This window comes from Pisolithus orientalis (assembly GCF_024613125.1).
Source record: "Pisolithus orientalis strain OTSU chromosome Unknown F5J12scaffold_41, whole genome shotgun sequence".
Classification (NCBI taxonomy): domain Eukaryota; kingdom Fungi; phylum Basidiomycota; class Agaricomycetes; order Boletales; family Pisolithaceae; genus Pisolithus; species Pisolithus orientalis.
In genome coordinates, this window is record NW_026260822.1 from 33,945 (window position 1) to 54,302 (window position 20,358).

The following is a 20,358-nucleotide window of genomic DNA, read 5'->3' on the forward strand; positions in this document are numbered from 1 at the left end:
TCAGTACCAAGAGGGGTAATAGAACTTACCTCTCACAGAAAGAAAGTTGCCGACTATCTGTTAACAGTCGGCCGTACATAGCGTCTTGTAAGTTGCTGTAGTTCTTGCGTATTCAATGGGCTCTGAAGCTCCGCCACGAGCACTTCGGAATTTTTTCCTACGACAAGCTCGTCTTAGCAACCTAAAATTTCCGTCGCGGCTAGAATCGTAACGTGTGTTAGTCCAAACCCTGCCCAGTTAATTGATCCTGAGGGTGAGCATATTGCCGCTATCGCGAGGCTCAGGGAGCGTAAGGCAGATCATCGGAATCTCAATCGCCAAGGTCACGAGCACTGCTTTTCCTCCCGTGTCCTCCCGAGCTGGCAAGTGAGCGGGTATGCGTCACGATCAGCGGGATAGCCGCATAATAGGGGCATTTGAAACGCGTTGCACAGAGAAGGTCGCGAGACGAGTCACGAGACGAATCATCGCGGACTTCCAAATTTCAAGCGTAACCAATGCAACCGACAGTAAATCACCAGCTGACTATACAGCTTAACTAGAACAATAACAATAACAGATGTCTACGTTAGGGGACAGTTTACATAAATAAGAACTCCAGAGGAGTACATATTACACGTGGTCTGCGTCACGTAAGGCAACCTGCAGAGCTTGCTCAACATCTCTGACCAAGTCGTCTGCTTCTTCGACTCCGACCGACAACCTCACGAGGTTATCTCCGATCCCGAGCAACGATCTTTCCCTCTCGGGGATGCTTCCATGTGTCATTTGTGCCGGTAGCTCTGCCAGACTCTCTACTCCGCCCAGAGACTCTGCCAACGTGAACAGTCGCAGAGCCGTTAGAAACCGTTTAGCTTCCGCCGCGCCTCCGCGAATCCGGAAGGACACCATTCCACCGTATGGGAATCCACCTTCACTATCTGGACTAACACCGTCTTCATCTGTCACCGATTTCAAGTTGTCTACAAATTTCTTCCCATGCGGTGACAGTAAGCGGTATGCGAGGGCGTTGCGCGGATTTGTCTCGAGACCCGGATACAGTACGTCCTTGACGTACGGGGAATGCTGCAATGCTCTCGCAACCTTAAGTGCGTTAATGCCATGTGCCTTCATCCGCAAATGAAGTGTCTTCAAACCACGCTGTGCCAGCCAGCTATCGTAGGGACTCGGAACAGCGCCGTGCGCATTTTGCAAGAACCGGAGCTTTTCGGCGAGTATAAGGTGATGTGGGGGAAGGATCGCGGCACCCATGACCACGTCTGAATGGCCATTGATATACTTGGTCAGGCTGTGTACGACGATGTCTGCTCCGAGGAGTAAAGGTGATTGGTAGAAGGGGGAGAGGAAGGTATTGTCCACGACAACCAGGGGATTCGCGACGTGGGAACGTGCCAGGGAAACTATACGAGGTATATCGACAAGCCGTAACGTGGGGTTTGTCGGTGATTCTATCCAAATCAGCTATTGAATTGGATGTGAGATAAAAGCTACGATAGCAAGACACGCCGAGAGAAACCTACTTTGGTATTATCTCTGAATGAGGCCAATATCGTATCATCATCTGCATTCTCAAAATCAACGAATGTGGTTTCCAAACCCTGAGTTTCCGATGCAACTCGTTTGAAATAGCGGAAAGTACCGCCATACACGTCATTCACGCTCACAGCGTGTGCGTTGGGTCCAATAGATTGTACAACTGTGGCGGTCGTCGCTGACCCTGATGAAAATGCCAGCGCATATGCACCTCCGGCCTCCAACGAGGCAAGGGCTGTTTCGAGGGCATCGCGGTTGGGGTTTCCGGATCTCGAATACTCGAATCCCTGCGCGACGTGAGGAGTCAGTTTCTGAAATTAGGGTCCGTGGGTAAAAAGAGGGCCACATGCCTTGTGATTACCGACACCGTCTTGCTTGTAGGTCGTGCTCAGCGATATGGGGGGGATAACTGCGCCAGTGGTGGGGTTTGGTTCCGATCCAACATGGATCGCTCGCGTGCCGAAACCATCGACGGCATACGGTAGTTTCTTACGGGTATGGGTCTCGTTGCCATTCAAGACGGCATTGGAGTGGCTGGTGATAGTCATTTTGTAAGAGTGGGGAGTGGATTTGACTTGGTAAACATCTGAAAGTGAGTCGAACGGTTTTATACTACCGCGTATGTGTGTGTGCAACTACTCCGATCGATTGCGCCATCGATTCAGGAGCCCTGCTTGCGATGATGTAAGTGCATTTCCATTGACGCTGACAAAGCCTGCCGCGTGCACAGTCAGTCAGTTAGTCAACGTTCCAACTTCCAGTAGACGTGTGCTGGAGGCTGACGACGACACGGAGCGAAGTTCTGAAAGTTTGGAAGCCGGAAGGCTGACTGTTGTCCAGTAGCACAGCTCCTCCCATAGCGCAAGAGCACGGTGGCATGACGAATACTTTCGAGAAGCCGTCCCGGCGACTCTCCAACACTGCTTACATCATCCAAACACTAATCCGTACAGGTGGTCCTCTGAGCCTCACCTCGAGAACCAATCTCATTGCATGAGGATCATCGTCATACCTATTGTCATTATAATCTAATAGCCAAAGAGAGGGAGCGCATAGACGTATTCGAGTAAAAAAAAAAAAGGGAGGCAAGCAGAATAAAATATAAAGATGATACAACGAACGAGGGAGAAAAATCGGTATGAATCATAACGAGTGTTTTGCAACAACAGAACAAACAAAATCGTCTCGTAGACAAGTATTCTGCGAGACCATACTACTCCTGCCTCACTCGCCATATTACCGCGGCCGTGGCAATACCAAGCACTAGTATACCGGTAGCCAGTCTCAAGTTATGCTGGGATAGACAAGTTAGCACGATGAGACGAACAGTCATGAAACAACGGACGTCTGATTTGGACATACTGGACTCGGCATCCGAGTCCGTGCTAACCGCCGTCGACGATTGACGACCAGGACTGTCTTTGACAGATGGGTCGGGGGTTATCAGGTATTGGGTCCCGGGTGTCGTAGGCTTGCGAGACAATTCTGGTTCACTGTTGTCGTCGGGAATCGAAGGTGATAAGGAACGATCTCGTGGATACTGATCGGAGACACGTCGCGAGCCAGGATTCGAGCCGTTTGCCAAGTCAGCGCTTGAAACGCCTTCTATCATCTCAATGGATGAAACCGGCGACGGAGATCGCGACCTCCCACGACATGAGCTGGACCGCCGTCTTCGGGATTTGGAGCGACCAGGATTGGAGGCAACGCTCACGGGACTTGGAGGCGTCACGAGGCCAGCTGTACCATTCAGTTTGATATCACCATTAGGAATGAATGAATGGTGTCGCTGGACGGCGATGATAGATGCCACGCTGGCATTGACCTTGGCATCAAACCCCATCTCCAACGATTTGGCCCTATTCTCCCATTCCTCCCTCGCCTTATTGAGTCTCTCGCGTTCTTGCGACCATTCCTCCTGAACGGCACTCCATTGGCCTTCGACACTCTTCTTCCACTCGTTGAGCATCGCGGTGAGCGACTCCCGTTCCGTGTCTCCGGGAGGCTCTCGAACAGCTTTAAGGATCTCGGCCTGTGCAGCCTCTTGAGCTGCATTTTGTTGTTGCAGTTGCAACTGGGTCGCTTGTACCATCTCCTCTAACGTAGTAATCTTGGACTGGAGGAGGGATATCGTTGTCTGCGCAGCGGCATGCTGAGCCTGTAGTGAACTGTTGAATTCAACAGCAGAATCGATTCGTCCACTGAGTGCGGACAAGCGCTCGGCTAACTCGTCCAGAGCGACAGACTCTGCGTCGTGGTTCGGTGCGCTCGAAGGCCGATGCCGTCGTTTGGTGTTTGGCGAATCGTCGTCATCCATGCCCATACCCGTGGGTTCAGGTGTCCGCGGTCGTCCAAGCTCCTCTCTACGACGCCTGCGGTCCTCGTCATCTTCCTCTTCGTTCACGAGCTGATCCTCATCCTCTTCGTCCACTCTCTCCAATTCATGAGGTACGATTGTGTGAATACTGGACGTGTCGTCATCCTCGCCTCGATATCTCCCATTCCGTAGCTCATCGTGGTGCCCGTTGGCTTGGTGAGCAGAGGAAAGAGAAGCACTTTCGTGCCGTAACAATTCGAACTCCCGTTTCCGCTCGTCCATCAGTTCTCGAAGCGTTGTGATCTCTGACTTGATAGCTTCGTGCTCGGCAAGCATATCTTCCAGTGCACGTACCTTGTCGACATGACTTGCAAGTGATTCCTGGGTCTCGTGCAGCTGACTACGAAGTTCGCTCAGTGCAGACACCGGAACAGTTCCGGATTCAGGTGATTGATTCGCTTCGTTAGCAGTGGGCGGTTGGGGTTGACGCACAGGGGGAAGATTGTGTGGTAGAGGAGGTAAATTTGGTGGCTAAGCACGGATGTCAGGAAGCCATTCCTGAGTGTCACTCCATGAACGTACCAGAGCACCGCCCATGGTGTCTTGCAAATCGTTCATAGCGGTCGTTATGGAATGCAATTCTGCGCCTGTTTCCCGGCTTTTCTGCAGCTCGCCTTGGAGACGACTAAGAATGTGGTCGAACGAAAGACCACTTTTACCTGGTGGCCTGACACTCCCACCCATACCACCCATAACGCCAAGGGCTTGTGACTGTAGCGTTGGCCGTCGTTGAGCAGCCTGAGGCGCTGCTTGGCCTTGACCAAAGGAGAACTGCGAGCCTCCAGCCGCACCGCTCTGCTGTGCAGAAATTGCAGGATGATTAGAATTACTTTGTGCTTGCTCCCATCGAGCGGCGTGCTGAGCATCCTCCTCTGTAAAAACACACATCACCCGAGCGGCAACCTTGTGGTGAATCGTCGTTTTGTTGTCCTCGCCAATGATGTCGATGCCGAATTCCTAAGAAAGGGCATACAGTCAACTAGAAATCCTGGCACATAAGGGGGAACAAACGTACGACGATATCGTCATTTTTGAGCTCAAAAGGCTCTGATTCAACACCCTCTGGACTTAGACGATCCCCGTTTATGAACGTTCCGTTAGAACTCTTGACGTCTTTGATGTATATCTTGTGGGAGGGTGTTAAAAAATGGCACAAGGAACGAAAGGGCTGACACCACGCACCTTGCCACCGTCTTCCCATATCTCTGCATGTTGTCTTGACAATACTTTTGAGTCGAAATACCCGTTTCTTTCTGCAGGGACTGTCTTTGCGTTGGTCTGTCTTCCAATCTTGACGCGTTGGTTTCCAATGAGAGCTATGTGTTTGGGCACAAAGGTGTCGTTTAGCGGGAAAAGGTAGAGTGCTGGCAGTTGCTGCTGGGTGTGGGGTGAGGTGAATGGAGGTGCAGGTGGCATCGCGACTGTCGATTAGTGCGTTCTGGCGGCTGCACGATCCAACGTTGTCAAGCGAAGGCCGTTTGGTTCGTCTCAGCGGCCACTCTATGCCACATGTCATGCTTATGTCATCATTCACCCTCCGACATCCAGTGCTCTCAGTCGACTTGCTCAGTACTAGTCTTGGTGAGAGCGTCGACGCAGGTGTCTTCATGGAGATTACATCTATCCCAGGACATTGCATCGGGTGTGCGTTGATGTCTGGCTAGTTCATTTCGTCCGTATCCAATGCTAATTCAAGCTGTCAGTGTTGAGCAGGCACTCTCTTGCTGGTGACATCTTCCGCTCCACAAGCAAACCTGGCTTTTTTCAGTGCTGAAGAATGCTGCATCGCTCGTCTCCTCGAAAACGACTTGTAAACCAAACGGCAAGGCAGACACGTAGAACTCAAGTTCGGTACACGTGTATCCTAGCCTGATGTTCGAGGGTTCTCGGGGCACAACGGAAACAATACAGATTATTAATAATTTATATGGTCCTATGATCCATCAGACGGGGCACCTCCTTCGTTCTCGAGCCATTTCATTTTGCTCACCCCTGAACCGACCCTAAATCGTTTACAAAACTGTACACTTGCAGATGCCTCAGAAGGGTTCCGTTTGTTCTTTATTAAACAGTAAACCTTGTGATAAATGTTTAACCGATGAAACTACCAGTTCACCAGTGACTTATTTTATTTATCAGAGTACGTTTGTTCTTTTGGCATCAGTGCAATTGGTTAACCCTGGTTATTTGTGCTGGTGTGACAGGGAAAGTGTCGGAGTATGCCGTTCGCGGCATTTACCTGGATCAGGGTTCTACGTTCTCCGTTTGGCACAGAAATTGTATCTCTGCAGCTATTGATATGTCAAACTACACGAGGCCCTCGAAGAGAAGTTAAACACCGACCCTCGAGCATTATATTATCAAGAAATTGTTGTACCTCCTCCTCAACCAGCGTACGGAGTACAATGCGCATACTTGAAGCTCGTATTCTTCGATATTGCGTCCCGATATCGCATACGCCGTTGTGTCGACACCTCCGGAGATGAAGTAGATGGTCGAGGACGGTGTTTGTCCATGGAAGCATGCCAGAGGGTGTCCTCGTTCGGCGCAGTTCCTTGGCCTCCTGGTTTACGCGCTTCTGTGTAGTATTGCCCGTGGGTGTGCAACGACCTATTGACAGGTGCCGTTGGGTGTTACCATGGGATGTTATAGCTGAGATGCCCAGCGCCCACTTCATAGGTGTTCTCTTTGTATCTGTTATCCCCACCCAGGATCCGCAGTCGCTCAGAGTGCAGTATGATACGGGGGACTGAGCCATTCGAGCTCAAGCAAAGTACATAAATACAAGGTACAACTGTCAATTCTTCGCCCTCGTCCCCGTACTGTACTGCCTCAATCTTTCGTGCAGTTTGTGGCACTCGGCATATGCGACCAACCGGCACCGATGATTTTACTCACCATTCGAAGTCACCAGGGACCACACTGCATGAACCTTGCCTTACAGTTCTTTTATATGGCTGCGAGCATGCCATGTACGCATATCAGTGTACTGGAATACACGCCAACCACTGTTTCCGCTAGCATCCATCTCTGGGAAGCAACTCCAAAACTCGTGGATCAGATCTTCCGATTCAAGCGGATCGACCTCTCTAATGGACCACATATCAAAGTACCGAAGATCTTGAAGACCACCCCAGGCACGCATCTCGGCACGCTGCAACACCGCACGTCAATGGAACTCTCCCCGCGAGCATCCATCTCTGTGGAGCAACTCCAGAAACCGCGGATCAAATTTGTTTGTTCAACCTCTAATCACGTGCAATGCCAGATCCTGACGCTGTCGTACTTGCCGCGTTCCGCATCAAAGTCCTCCAGATGGCGGTCCAGACCCACGGTAAGCGAGGACCTATTTGGGAAAGTGTGCGACGGAAGATTTGTCAGTGAGGAACCGACGGGGAACTGTATTTGCAGAGCTTCATGCGCGCTGCTCAGGTTTTCCTTTCCTGGGTGTGTGCTAGACGAGATGATGGATCCCGTGTCTCGGATCACTTGTTTGGGTTGCCACGGGTCCGCTACCCTGCTCCCGAGGCCGCTGATAGGATTTACAAGCGTATCGCAATCAAGCATGAGTAGGCATGTGCCACGTTATCACCATCACTATCCGTTGATGGTTGTAGGTCTGCACCGAGAACGGCGCGCTTTCGAATATGACACCCCGTGGAGCAGTGGATGCACACACGTATCCTTCCACCGTATCTCGGAGCCTTTTCCCTTCCCCCCACGAGATACCAGTTCTTGGCAGCCCTTGATAGTGTATCCACCCTTAGCGGTCGATCAATGCTACCTCTTCCGCAGTCACACGTGCAGGACGAGGTTGGGTTAGCCGGACATGGGTACATACCAAAGATTGTGATGCAGTTCCCGTGTGCCTCACGAATACAACTTTTCCGCGTTAAATTTTGAGGTGCTATGGATAGAACTTCCAATCTGTATTCCGTTCTTTCGGGCTTGCTTGGTGCGGAGTTGGTGCGGAGTTGGTGCGGAGGCAATAGGGATCAATTCTCACTGCAGGGTGCGCGCAGCGCGCAGCACGCCTTGTAAAGGTAGGCGAACTCCTCGGTGAAGTGATACTGAAGACGCGCTTTGCCGTGAACCACCTAAGTTGGTCAAGATCGACCCAAGTGCACCGGAGGGTTATGCCGCCTGCAACGGGAGACGTACTCACCAGCGACCACGGTTCGTCTGGTCGAAACGCATCGAATCGTCCCCCCTTGAGATCATGACGGGCTTGGTGTTTTAGCAGATACACAAGGTCAACCTGAATTCAATTATCAATCACCTTGTACAACGTTACTCCAATGACCATCGTGCTGAAGACAACTAAAACCTCGGCGGGTTTTTTTTTCTATTCCTAATTCACAGCTAGTGACGTTCTCGGAGATGCCGGTCAACCGCCATCCAGGGAGATGCCTCATTAACCCCTCATAGCAACAAATTCCGAGCCTGACGTTTTATTAAGAAATTCCACGGAAATTAGTTAGAACATGAAAGTGCAACGACCACGGAGTTGGGCGACAAGAAAATGGCGGGGCCAAGTCGTGGCTAGCACTGTTAATTTCACCTGTTTACTTTCGGAGCTCGGGCATGTGGACGGGGAGGAAGCTTGCCGAGCAATGTTCCATATGGATGTTCGAATACGCGTCCAAGAAAACCTGCCAAGCTCGTGGCCTCGTACAATCACATGCTGCCCGATGAACATGAGACCTCGGGCAGGAAATCGAGGAACAAACCTTATCCCTTAGACTGGCATGCATGGATGACCTCGCATCCCACTCACCATCCTCGGCTCGCCCATGATAATCCTGGATCTGAGTAACTGTTGTAAATGCCCGTCGGTGGGTTAAAGGCTCCCCAGACGGGCTGCGGGGCCCGAAACAGAGGCCGCAAATGCCAAGGTATTAGAATAAGAATTCAGAAAACGTCACAGAAGGGACAGGCCGATATGTGATCATGATCATGATGGGCGGGATTGGTTTTAATTGGGTCCAGACTCCGGACCAACTACTTCACCTTCCATTTCTGTCCGGGGAGTGACGTACCCAGCCCAGCTGACCAGCTGGCCAATCAGAATGCGTCAACGTCTTCGGTTAGCGCTCCCCGCGTATGTCACCCACACAGCAAAAAAATATGTAATTCGGATAACCGACAGTCCTAGAAAAAAGTATATAAGAAGCAACAGTCGGTCCCCTCTTCCTCCATCGACTGCTTGTCTTTTCTCACTGTCAACCACACTCGCTTTACCAGCTTTTCAACCACACTCTTTACAAGTCTCAACATGTTCTCCCGTGTCTTCGCCATTGCTTCCCTCGCTGCTCTCGCCGTCGCCGGCCCCCTCGTCGCACGCGACAGCAGCCAGTGCAACACGGGTCCCATCCAGTGCTGCCAACAGGTCCAACAGGTGATACTCCTTTTTTTTCACTCGTTCTTCAGGTAATTGAAAGTATGTAGGCATCCGACTTCGACTCCATCTTCCAAGAACTTGGTATCGCTAACGTCTTCGCCGGTATCACCGGCCAGATTGGTACCTCATGTACCCCTATCACCGTGGTTGGTACTGGCAGCGGTGCTCAATGCAATGCCCAGACCGTTTGCTGCAGCGGCAACCAATGGGTATGTTGGGTCATGTACTACGTTTACCGGTTATCCTGATTTGAATCTCGCAGGGCGGCCTCGTCAACGTTGGCTGCATGCCCATCAACGTCAACGCCTAAGTGCAACAGAGCGCTTTTTGCTCTCGGGTTCTCCCCAAATTAAAGCATTCTTCGCTCGATGATACCTCGTATACGTAGCACTTGTTTCAGGCGTTTAGCCTCGTAATGCATTTCGTTTTGTGGCCTATATAGGAACGTGCGAGCAAGTTACAATCATGGTGTGCATCTTTCAGGTATGGCAAACGCTTGCTGATGCGAGTAGTGAGCATCTGCACTCACAATAGTTGGGTTTAATACGACGTGAGTCAGTATAATCATTACTAAATCAATGCTCTGAATTGTAAAAATGAAGCAGGAGATTGGTTTCGAGATGTTATGGGAGGCGCGCTCTAGTGTTGGGAATGTTCATCAGCAGGAGATCTGACTCGCTTCGATTCTTGGCCTGAAGTGGACTTAGGTTGCAGGGGTGTACTCACATATGAACATGTTCTTGCATGAATGGGCCTGAGGATGATGAGTAGCATGTAAACCTGTCAGTTTGAACACATGCATCCATTCATCTGAATTTTTTACAAACCCAGGTTTCCTCCCTGAAGTAGACGCTTACCGCGAGACCCCGCTCGTTTGAACATCGTGCATGAGTGCTTGACCTTCGAGTCGTGCATACGTGGCCAGAGGACACCTACTGGAAGACGAGGTGGACGGTATATATAACACTGATGAAAGGCACGCGAATAGTGCACCTCACGGGAAAATGAACACTTACTCGTTTCCCTACCGCAGACTTTTTTGACAGCAGATGGCCTCGCAAGCGATTAACCACTGTTTTGATGGGAAAGGGTGCATTATCTCTGGCAGGACTTCTGTTGTAAGTTGCCCTTACAAGGAAAAGCACGTTGGTCTCATCTGCGTTCGACTGCCTCGCAAATTTTCAAGCCACTGGAACGTCACTAGTATCATACACGTTTTTAGTCTGCCTCGAGGAGTCCTACATTTCACTCGCTTCTGTAGCTGAGCTGATTAAACGTTCTGACCAATAGCAGCTTCCAGATTAGATACGATCGCTTCACTGATAGCAGCTGAATCGGAAGTGACGTTGACCTATACAGGAGGTCAGCTCTACGGATCAGTCTACTGGTGCCAGTACTTTCCATGTCAAATCCTTGTTGAGCTCGCTGGAACGCTTGCCTTCCAGATGAGCAGTAGATGCCACTACATAATAGGACTATCGTTAGTGACACCCGCGAAAAACAACGCAAAGAACTAATTACCATTTCTTCCCCTTGCGATGGGCAACCTCCAGAATCTTCTGGATGACCTTTTCGACCTCCGGGTGTACATCCGGAAAAGGGGGCGGATAGCCGAGATTCAAAGAAAGGTCGTACGGTCCAATGAACAGTACATCTTTGGAAACGCAGGAGATCCTCACGCAAGTGCTAAAAGAGGGCGTGATTACAACAACTAACCTAGTCCATCTACAGCGGCGATCTGCTCCACATTCTCTACCCCCTCCATGTTTTCGATCTGGACCATGATCGTGATGAAGTCATTGGCCGAATTCAGGTATTCTTCCGTTCCAATGTTCCAAGTGAGATGTGTTAACGGGTTCCCGAAACCACGTCTTCCCGCAGGAGGAAATCGACAATCGGAAACGATCTCCTTCGCCTTTTCTGGGTCGGACACCTATACGGAAATTCCGTGGTCAATCCGCCCCTCATCCGGATCGACAACCACATCACCGCACCATAGGTACGAGAACACCTCTTGCGCCAGCGTCCAGTGCGTATTTGATCAACCACGATGTGCTGCTACATGTCCCTGTGGCAGGGATTCTCACAAGGGGACTGACATAATTGGAACCTATGCCTGCAATCGCCTGAATAGTTTCCGCAGAGTCCGCATTGAGTGGAGTAAGCCCATGCTCGCAGTCAATCATCACCCAGGAGAGGTGTGGACTGGACTGTGCGACAATCCGTGCACTATGGATTCCGGGAAGCGTAATCCACGCTCCGAAACGCGGACCTTGGGGGCCTTGAAGGCTCTGTAGAGTGGGTGAGATGTCATGGACAATGAAATCTGGTTCAACGAGTTTACGTGCTTATCTATGAGTTGGGGATCGTGAGACCAGCAGGTAAGAAATCTGATTTACCCTAGTTGGGGGTTAGGGTTACAACTCGGTTCGGTACTTCGCCGGGATCCATCAAGGGTTAGGGAGACGGACGCTTGACCAAGGTATCGTACGAAACAAACTCGCAGAGTGACGGGGAGCGATGCAGACTTCTTACTTGGAGCTCTGTAGTTGAAGGCGTTTCTCTCCCTAAAGAACACAGTTCTCAGCGAAGATAGGTGACATTTAAGGTTCGATCATAGCGCCCTTCGGGGATTCTTGAGATCCCTTAGAAACGCCTGCCGTTCGAAGTTTACTCGAGGCGAAAGTGCATTTCTAGTTCCTCTCAGACAGGGGCGTCTGTCCGTTCTAGGGATGAGCATAGCACTACTCTTCCTTAACCACCCATTTCCCTGACGGATCCATAGCGACGCCGAGTGTCCATTTGTCTCTGTCCATCCACTGATCCTTCAAGAACGAATCCCACCAACGGATATGTATCTCCCCGGTCTTGTCGAAGAAGTACCCTGCCACTCTTGGGTCAGGGCCAAGATACTCATGTCTACGCCGGGCGAGGTCAGGCTCAGATCAAAGGTTCATAGCCAATGGGTAGGCCGTTGCAAGGAAATAGCTCACCTCCTTGCGACCACTTCATCCGCATGCACAAAGTTTGTCCACTCCTTTCCCTCCTCGCCCGCAGGCGACTCCATATAATGCGCGTGTACGAATTGGTTGATATCTGTCCCACGTCGAACATGTCGCACATCCTCTCCTTTCGTTGCCAAGTATGTCCGTGGCAGGTGAATCTTCGTTCCGTGTTCACAAATACATCTTTCTGTCGGCGTGCGATGGATGGGCCATGCGAAAGCTCTTACGAGCCCAGACATCGATTTTGCGGCGGCGGCGCGTTCCTGTTCGCTTGGTTGGGGAATACTGGCGAACGAGACGTGTGCCTCTTTCTTTTCGACTTTCATGGAAACTTTAGTGCGAAGGACGTGGCGAATGTTTGGCGATAGGTTGCACTACGCTGGACATTTTGATGTCGTGATTCCGCGTACCCGTTCATTGATATCGCCAGCTTGATCTGATTCAGATATAAATCAAGTCGCGGTACTGTGCCTGTCGTGACTTTTCTTTTCGGAGCAATATATAACGAATTTTATTGTTATTTCAATGAATGTGAGATCGATACTGTGGACTCTCGAAGATGCTGATAGCGACATGGTAATTTAAGCTGTTACGAGAAAGATTCTACGAATTTCGCTGCAACTCCATCAGATGAGCGAGCCTCGGATACCTCTGCAGAGGCAGTTTGGTGAGCCCGTGGTTTCCGAGGCTTCTTGTCAGCATTCCACATTCCCAAAAACGACGCTGGAGGGAAGCCCTGTTCTCTGTGTGCCGTCTTGATTTGTCTGATAGCCCGAGCTAGCCATAAAGTTGGTTTTACATGATGTTGGGCACGGAGGAGTTTGTTCTGAGGTTCCTTGACCTCCTCTGTCTGGACGATCTGTTTCATGAGCTGACGCCTGAGGCGTTCGGCTACCACTTGAGCATGTGGGTCTTTACTTCGTATACAAGCGGCATAAAGCATTGCGCAGGAAGCGAAGTCATTCCCCACGGCCGGTAAACCATATACACCAAATAGGGATGCGGCTGTCATGGTCTTTTCCAAGGGGTATTTGCCATACAGCGAGTGAATAAGCTGCCGCCCGGCAGGAAGGGAGTTCAGACCGAAACCATACTTGGTATGGTCCCCAAACACCTTGAGGGCAAGAAGAGGACATTTGAGTTCTTCACACCGACCTGTCAATGACATGTAACATGTTAAATACGTAAGAAATATAGACACGTTCAAAAGAGAGACGTACGAGCAAACATCTCGGCATGAACAGGTCTGAACGACTTTCCAGTATCTCTCCATCTTGGAAATATATCTGACACGAGCTCAAGGTGTTCCGGTCTCGATGCCAGTTGAAAAAGACGCAACCATGCAGATTGGCGAACTTGGCCTTTAGTATTGACCCGTTTTCGGCCAGTACGAGTTGTCACGAATTGGACAAGGTCATTAAACTGCCGTTCGCGCAGTTTCACGCCATCGGGATGGCTGGGAACTGTCACTGAGGACGACCCCGGAGGGTTGGTGTCCGCGGAGAGGAGACCGTCACCTTTCTTGCGCTGTTGGCATGCTGCGAGGAGAAATGTTCAGAAGTCATTTAGTGTAACATGTAAAAGAGACGTACTTGGAGAGAAATGGATGGTCCTAGCTGCAACAGTTCGCTGAACCGACTGAGGCGTTCCAGTAGCCACCCGCCGTCGCAAGGCAGCCAGGAATGCACCCGTCATTTGGGTATGCCTATCTAATGCCTAAGACGACCACGGAGAAAATGCAAAGTTGCAGCAGCGCCAAACAAGACCAAACCATTTTTGTTGTAGCGCTCGAGCTTATGCCATCCGTCCTCATGCTCTTTGAACTTTCGTTGGCATCGCTCTCTTGTTTGGGGTCTACAATATATGTAAAGTCATGCCCACGTATCCTGTCTGCCTCCTTGTCTTCGGGTTGCACGGAGTGGTGCTGCTGGTCGGTTCAATGGTTTGACGCAAATTTCCGATCAGGCTTCTTTAGTTGAATGTTTACTCATTTTACGGGGATTAAGTCACAGAGGGCTGTGATCGAGGATACGCTGCTGTAACATCTATCACCGTCCGGTTTTATACTTGTTACCTTGGTCAAACACATTTCTATCCTTGGCACAATTGCTAACTTATTCTTACAGGGAATAAGTTCAGCGTCGCGCTACTACCTGTCGAATAAACTGGTCGCAATGTGGAGCACCGACCCGTTGACTCATCCGCAGGCTGACGGATCGGGAAGCGCGGCCATCTTTTCCCTGTGGAGATAAGGGCCCTAGGGGTCGTTCGATTCGAATGGTGACCATACCCCCATATCTGCGTGTGAAATGACTTCTTGAGCGTTTATAGTAGTGGGGATGGCAGATTCCACGGGGTTTTCGGAAAGTGCTGGGCGATCTATTTATGAGGCCGTGGACTGCCCAAGGTGCGTGAAGTGAACTTGGACAATGGAACGCGTGGTGTTGCGGCCGGGAGCTCGGTGCGCACGCCGCAGGGGCCCCATGGTACCTATCGCGTACCTCTACAATTTTATCATAAGGCATATCCACAGGAATGCCCGGAGGGATGGACGAGACGGAAATCATTAGTCTGCAGCACTGACAGGAAATATGCAGGGTTGACAACAAGACTCCCGTATCTTGTTGCCATGCAGTCCACCCCCAGCGCTGGGACACCGTTCCGATGGCAGGGTTGACGCCACTGTTCCTTGTCCTGATTTTCTCTGGGGATTCACCAAGGCCACTATCAGCGTGATAACTGACTGGCGCAAAGAAACCTCCTTAAGGTGGTTATCAGCACTCGTACGTGCCTAGCGTGCGTCGTTTGCCCCTTTTATTAGTCAGGCTGATCCGACGTTCAAACAGCTGCCACTGGAATGCACTGCAGAGATAAGCCATCGACCCACCAATCACTGCGGTCGGTTTGCTTAGTCATCAGCCCTTATCTCGCCTAGGTTCTGCGCGCCGTCAACCAGATAGCACTGACAGCCGGAATCACACACACCCCGCGGCCTTTAAAAGTAGTTAGATCATCGCGCTCGTTTCAGGGCCGCCCACCAAGAAGCTGTCGTTCTTTTACTCTTCTACGCAGACCTTGCATAAATGGTGAACATAACTTTCGACTCCTGTAAGTTGACCTCTTCACATGATCCTGCGCATTTCTTTAATACGCGTCTCTTCGTAGCCGAGGACATCGTGTACGACATCAATGGTACCACGGGCGTTTACAACCTTGGTGACATTGCCTGGACACTCGCCTCCACTGCTCTGGTGTGGATCATGATTCCAGGCGTTGGTTTTTTCTACTCGGGCCTGTTGCGCAGGAAAAATGCTCTGAGTATGATCTACCTGAGTATGATGACGGTAGCCGTGGTCTCATTCCAGGTATTGTATTTCCCTGCTGTGGCGTTTTCATTCTCAAGCGTCCTACAGTGGTTTTTCTGGGGTTACTCTCTCGCTTTCAGCGACGGTGCGAGTCACTTCATTGGCGACCTCAGTGAGTAATACTAGTCTACTGGATGTTCGATATCTTATCGTTCTACAGGATATTTTGGTTTGAAGGGTGTTCTCGAACAACCCTCCATAGGTAGCAGTCGCGTCCCTGCTCTCGTATTCTGCGTCTTCCAGCTTATGTTTGCTGCTATCACGTACGTTTATCTCGGTTGTGCGTCGATTACCGTGTTGACATGTCCGTTTAGCCCGATGCTTGCTATTGGTGCAGTCGCTGAACGTAGCCGTCTAGGACCTTTACTGGTCTTCGTCTTCGTTTGGTCAACACTTGTATACGACCCCATCGCTTGCTGGACTTGGAATTCGAATGGTTGGTCAGCGCGCCTCGGTGGACTCGACTTCGCCGGCGGTACTCCTGTCCATATTTCGTCCGGAACTGCTGCATTGGCAATTTCCCTCTACCTTGGCAGACGCCGTGGATATGGAACCTGAGAGACTTGCCTACAAACCCCACAATACTACTTACGTCGTCATCGGCACAGTCTTTCTCTGGTTCGGCTGGTTCGGCTTTAATGGCGGCTCTGCTCTGTCTGCCAATCTCCGTGCCACCATGGCCTGCATCGTCACTAATTTGGCCGCGAGCGTTGGCGGTCTGACCTGGATGCTGTGGGACTGGCGTTTGGAGCGCAAGTGGTCTGTCGTTGGCTTCTGTTCTGGTGCTATCGCTGGTCTTGTCGCCATCACCCCGGGTTCTGGCTTCGTCGGCGCCCGTAAGCATCACATAATCTTCGTACAGTTTCCCGCACTAACTTTGTTTGCATATGTACACAGCTGCAGCTGTTCTGTTCGGTTTCATGGCCGGCACGGTGTGCAACTTTGCCACACAGCTCAAGTTCATATTCAAGTATGATGACACACTCGACGTAAGTGTGTTTCTCACATTTGGTGGCCATGTTCCCTTTTTATGCTGTCCGCGCGGGTCTGTGTGTTGACCTTCTTCACAGATTTTTGCATCTCACGCAATTGGTGGTGTCGTTGGCAACGTTCTGACAGGTCTTTTCGCGCAAGCTAGCGTTGCTGGTGCAGACGGTGTCACAGTTATCCCTGGTGGTTGGCTTGACCATCACTGGAAGCAGCTTGGCATCCAATTGGCGGACTCGGTTTCTGGCATGTCCTATTCTTTTGTTGTGACTGTAAGTGACTCTCATCCTCTATTTTTCTTGATGCCTTCCCTTGGTCATGAATCTTCTATCTTTCTGCTTCCCGTCCATTTTGGAATCACGGGAATTTTAATGCTCACCGATACTGCGATGATGTGATGAAATAACTCACCTCCTTTCTCCTCGTCGCAGACCATCATCCTATGGGCTATGCATTATGTCCCCGGCCTCCGTCTCCGTTGCGACGAAGAGACCGAGATTATCGGCGTCGACGACGCCGAGATGGGCGAATTTGCTTACGACTACGTCGGGCTTGACACCGAGATCCCCATTCGGGGAGAGTACAATAGTACCCCGACTGCCACTGGCGGATCCCGTGAGCCTCCTCATTCTCAAAGTTTGCAAGAGAGCGAGCTGGAAAAGGTCACCCCTGCATAAATCCGTATACGGTCGTTTGACTAGCATAGATGAACCTCAAGCAAGGCTATAATCAATTATTGATATCTCGTGATTCTCCCCATGCATTGGGAATTCACGCTGACCCACATTACACCTCCCTGCTTGTTCCAATCATCCAAAATTACCCTTTTTACTTCTATCTATTATCGTACTATTTCACTGTCAAGGGCTTGGAACATTATAGTGTTGCACGAGCATTGACATGATGCACGAATATTACGTGTACCGTACGATGTTGTATTCTTTTTTTCAGTTTTTGCTACCGCTAATACATCTTCGGTGGACGTTAGGAGTGGGTTACAAGATTTGAGACTTTTTCCTGGGTTGGCTTATATCGGACAAGTCATTTATCCTCCAGGTACTGCGGACCTCAATACCTACGTGCATCGGACAAGATATGAACGAAGGCTGCGGCAAAAAAAAACGCCTCCTCACAGCCTCGTGCAAGGCAGGATCAGTATGTTTCGATGAGACGTGTTTCACTCGTGTCTTCGGTTTCTCCATCGCGATTGATCGCCTTTCCAAGAGCCTGAGTAATTTTGGGTCAACTTGAGTTCTCGTGGAACCTGCCACACGTATTGATGATGATAACAAAGATAACTTACCTCATTCACACGCACAAAAACCTGCACCGCTTCCTCCCCCAGAAGTTGTTTCAGTTTCTCATCCTCCAGAAGGTATTTCCTCGCCATCTCAATGTCCAATGGCAATCTCTTATGAATGCCCTTGGACTCTCTCTCCTCTTTCGTCATCTCCGCCGCTGTCTTCTCATCTCCGCAATTCTCGTGGACTAAATTAAGTTGGTCTCGAATTCCGATCACACCTGCAGCCAGCAGACCTGCCAGAACGAGGTAAGGGTTAGAGGTCCCATCGACAGTCTTAATCTCAAAATTCTTTGACTCCGGCCAGGCTTCGTTTGTGAGACGGATCGGTGCCTCCCGATTATCGATCCCCCAACACACCCACGTCCCACCAGCATGCATTCCATCAATCATTCTACAATATGACTGTGGAAGGGGCAATGTTAATGCCGATACCGCAGGTAAGTGTTCTAGGAGACCGGCGAGGAATTGGGCTTCCACTCTGGTGAGAGGGGGCTTTGTAGACCAGACCGGGGAAGGGGGAGACCCTGCCACTTTCTGTACGGAGATGTGTACGTGTGCTCCGGTCCCATCTACAGATAAGAGACAATCTACTTAGAGCTTACGTGGGAAAGAAACAATTGGTGATACTTACACCTATTCTTGCGCAAGCGCGGGGCAAGCGTTGCGCGTAGTCCGTGCTTGTGTGCGATGTTATAGATGGTTTCCCGTGTATGCACCAATACGTCGGCTGCCTCTAGCGGTGGGAGGGGCCCGGTGACCACCTCGTACTGAACAAAATCAGTTCGATTGCAACGCGATTCCTGGAATTGACCAAACATCTACCTGACCATTTACCGCCTCTGAGTGGAACAGTTGCAGCTCGATCCCAGCATCAATAAGAGCCTGCGCAATTTCTTCCATGACCTGCGTCTCTACCGCACCAGTCATTAGCGCACCGGATGCACACCACCCTTGGCTATTCACTGGGACAGGTGGCACTGCAGACTTGAGGAGTATAAACTCAGTCTCCGTGCCGACAAAGAACTTGGTGTGCAAGGTTGCTTCAGCCTCCCTGGAGTTCCGGGATCGGCTATTTTTATGAGAACAGCATATAACAATTCACGTACCGGACGATCCCTTGCAGAATTGTTCTTGGACACACTGGCACGTCTACCTCTTTTCCGATATTGGCCTTCACTTGGAAGAATCCAAACACAGACGCGTTACCAGGAGCATATGGACACACCCTTAACGATGTCAAATCTACGGCGTAGATATATTCCCCAACGGGACCGAAACCCTCCACGGTGGAGTCAAACACGACACCCATGACAGACTTGGCAACAGTCAGTCCGGGTTGTTTGGATTGTAAGCGCCTATAGAAGTATGAGAGGGGGAGAACGCGATACCGGACCGTATTGGTAAGATCGACCCATTGGACTCGAACGAAGGATATGCCCAGCTCCGGAAGAGCTCCCAGTGAGAGCTGCTGGAAACCCATGCCAGTTTGGAGGATAGAATGGCTAGTGCTACCCCCAACTGTCGTGCTCATTGACGTTGTAAGGAAGAGACCTTGGGAAGGATGTTTGGACATTGTGTCGGACACTCCGGAAGGAGGTCAAGGTATCAATACTTCACGTCTGTCGGTTTGGTTCTTGTTCTAACTGAAGTGCAGACGAGAACCAAGATCCGCTGCAGGAGAAAACTGTATATGTGCATCGGCTTTGCGTCATATATTAAGCTTCCAGAACCCAATGCTTCAAGGATGACATAGTGTCTTTGTCATTTTGTCACGTCCGGGGCGAGGTGAATGCCATCACGTGGCTTAGTGACCGGGGCGCCATGCCGCCTAGTTCCGGCGTGGTCACTGACCTGAGGATGCGCATCGCACCGCAAACTATAAAGGCTGGGTAGGAAGCTTCCCTCCCTTCTCTCGTCTCATTCTCAACCTGATGTATACAAGACCTGGGACAGGTTACCCATAGCACTACGAGTATCATATCTCGTCAGTCGCCCCTCTGGGGATAAGGGCAACTCCCGTCATTGCTAGTCCTACTTGTAGCTACATAATTGACCCAAGGTAGTAGTTGGGGTAGCTGTAGCCCCCTGACGAGAGCTTTCGCAGTCTCGAAACCGCCGCACCCTCTCTCTCCTTTGCTTGCCTCTTTGCCTACTGTACACGGCCCAGACCCTCGGGGAGGGCGACTGACGGAGGTAATATTTAGATAGACAGCGCTGATACCTCCCCAGCACATAGACACAAGACCACTCCGTGGTGGTTGGGCCAGCCTGCCAAATAGGGGCTTTTCTCCGTATCACGTGTTTCTTGAGCGTGGGAATTTTTCTGCCACTGAAATTTGTTTCCGTTTTCGATCAAATTCCTTAGCTCTACATGGACATGTGGGTTG

General features: G+C 50.7%; 9 protein-coding genes across 9 annotated transcripts; 2 read left to right on the top strand and 7 right to left on the bottom strand.

Annotated features, from left to right (window-relative positions):
* Nucleotides 1-503: 503 nt before the first annotated feature.
* On the bottom strand, nucleotides 504-2,499 carry F5J12DRAFT_773094 (pyridoxal phosphate-dependent transferase). The gene is made up of 3 exons (XM_051742278.1): nucleotides 1,884-2,499; nucleotides 1,521-1,820; nucleotides 504-1,461 (listed from the first exon to the last, which is right to left on the bottom strand). The coding sequence occupies exons 1-3, from the start codon at nucleotides 2,079-2,081 to the stop codon at nucleotides 613-615; spliced, it is 1,347 nt and encodes a 448-aa protein (XP_051596209.1). The 5' UTR covers nucleotides 2,082-2,499; the 3' UTR covers nucleotides 504-612.
* A 28-nt stretch (nucleotides 2,500-2,527) lies between these two features.
* Nucleotides 2,528-5,378, bottom strand: F5J12DRAFT_856429 (uncharacterized protein). The gene is made up of 4 exons (XM_051746709.1): nucleotides 5,093-5,378; nucleotides 4,926-5,036; nucleotides 4,433-4,867; nucleotides 2,528-4,381 (listed from the first exon to the last, which is right to left on the bottom strand). Exons 1-4 carry the CDS (start codon nucleotides 5,324-5,326, stop codon nucleotides 2,747-2,749), a joined length of 2,415 nt encoding a protein of 804 aa, XP_051596210.1. The 5' UTR covers nucleotides 5,327-5,378; the 3' UTR covers nucleotides 2,528-2,746.
* An 873-nt stretch (nucleotides 5,379-6,251) lies between these two features.
* On the bottom strand, nucleotides 6,252-8,519 carry F5J12DRAFT_929376 (uncharacterized protein). Its single transcript, XM_051749489.1, has 10 exons — nucleotides 8,190-8,519; nucleotides 8,076-8,168; nucleotides 7,917-8,007; nucleotides 7,752-7,792; nucleotides 7,590-7,672; nucleotides 7,187-7,442; nucleotides 6,853-7,064; nucleotides 6,809-6,832; nucleotides 6,548-6,673; nucleotides 6,252-6,520 (listed from the first exon to the last, which is right to left on the bottom strand). The coding sequence occupies exons 1-10, from the start codon at nucleotides 8,214-8,216 to the stop codon at nucleotides 6,295-6,297; spliced, it is 1,179 nt and encodes a 392-aa protein (XP_051596211.1). The 5' UTR covers nucleotides 8,217-8,519; the 3' UTR covers nucleotides 6,252-6,294.
* A 587-nt stretch (nucleotides 8,520-9,106) lies between these two features.
* Nucleotides 9,107-9,621, top strand: F5J12DRAFT_929377 (hydrophobin-3 precursor; the record flags this gene model as incomplete). The annotated part of the gene is made up of 3 exons (XM_051749490.1): nucleotides 9,107-9,308; nucleotides 9,359-9,520; nucleotides 9,574-9,621. The coding sequence occupies exons 1-3, from the start codon at nucleotides 9,186-9,188 to the stop codon at nucleotides 9,619-9,621; spliced, it is 333 nt and encodes a 110-aa protein (XP_051596212.1). The 5' UTR covers nucleotides 9,107-9,185.
* An 816-nt stretch (nucleotides 9,622-10,437) lies between these two features.
* F5J12DRAFT_408553 (Pyruvate/Phosphoenolpyruvate kinase-like domain-containing protein) lies at nucleotides 10,438-11,776 on the bottom strand. Its single transcript, XM_051739278.1, has 5 exons — nucleotides 11,306-11,776; nucleotides 11,028-11,244; nucleotides 10,833-10,965; nucleotides 10,709-10,773; nucleotides 10,438-10,662 (listed from the first exon to the last, which is right to left on the bottom strand). Exons 1-5 carry the CDS (start codon nucleotides 11,495-11,497, stop codon nucleotides 10,628-10,630), a joined length of 642 nt encoding a protein of 213 aa, XP_051596213.1. The 5' UTR covers nucleotides 11,498-11,776; the 3' UTR covers nucleotides 10,438-10,627.
* Nucleotides 11,777-12,055: 279 nt separating this feature from the next.
* Nucleotides 12,056-12,642, bottom strand: F5J12DRAFT_726251 (uncharacterized protein; the record flags this gene model as incomplete). Its single annotated transcript, XM_051741708.1, has 2 exons — nucleotides 12,056-12,230; nucleotides 12,305-12,642. 2 exons carry the CDS (start codon nucleotides 12,640-12,642, stop codon nucleotides 12,056-12,058), a joined length of 513 nt encoding a protein of 170 aa, XP_051596214.1.
* A 190-nt stretch (nucleotides 12,643-12,832) lies between these two features.
* Nucleotides 12,833-14,145, bottom strand: F5J12DRAFT_746835 (uncharacterized protein). Its single transcript, XM_051742084.1, has 3 exons — nucleotides 13,909-14,145; nucleotides 13,537-13,854; nucleotides 12,833-13,471 (listed from the first exon to the last, which is right to left on the bottom strand). The coding sequence occupies exons 1-3, from the start codon at nucleotides 14,009-14,011 to the stop codon at nucleotides 12,906-12,908; spliced, it is 987 nt and encodes a 328-aa protein (XP_051596215.1). The 5' UTR covers nucleotides 14,012-14,145; the 3' UTR covers nucleotides 12,833-12,905.
* A 1,254-nt stretch (nucleotides 14,146-15,399) lies between these two features.
* On the top strand, nucleotides 15,400-17,345 carry F5J12DRAFT_896588 (ammonium transporter AmtB-like domain-containing protein; the record flags this gene model as incomplete). Its single annotated transcript, XM_051747959.1, has 9 exons — nucleotides 15,400-15,424; nucleotides 15,482-15,681; nucleotides 15,730-15,793; nucleotides 15,842-15,944; nucleotides 15,996-16,156; nucleotides 16,218-16,517; nucleotides 16,579-16,670; nucleotides 16,752-16,940; nucleotides 17,100-17,345. 9 exons carry the CDS (start codon nucleotides 15,400-15,402, stop codon nucleotides 17,343-17,345), a joined length of 1,380 nt encoding a protein of 459 aa, XP_051596216.1.
* A 475-nt stretch (nucleotides 17,346-17,820) lies between these two features.
* F5J12DRAFT_915184 (glutamine synthetase guanido kinase) lies at nucleotides 17,821-19,822 on the bottom strand (the record flags this gene model as incomplete). The annotated part of the gene is made up of 5 exons (XM_051749143.1): nucleotides 19,078-19,822; nucleotides 18,794-19,022; nucleotides 18,603-18,738; nucleotides 17,972-18,540; nucleotides 17,821-17,895 (listed from the first exon to the last, which is right to left on the bottom strand). Exons 1-5 carry the CDS (start codon nucleotides 19,542-19,544, stop codon nucleotides 17,821-17,823), a joined length of 1,476 nt encoding a protein of 491 aa, XP_051596217.1. The 5' UTR covers nucleotides 19,545-19,822.
* Between the last annotated feature and the right edge of the window lie 536 nt (nucleotides 19,823-20,358).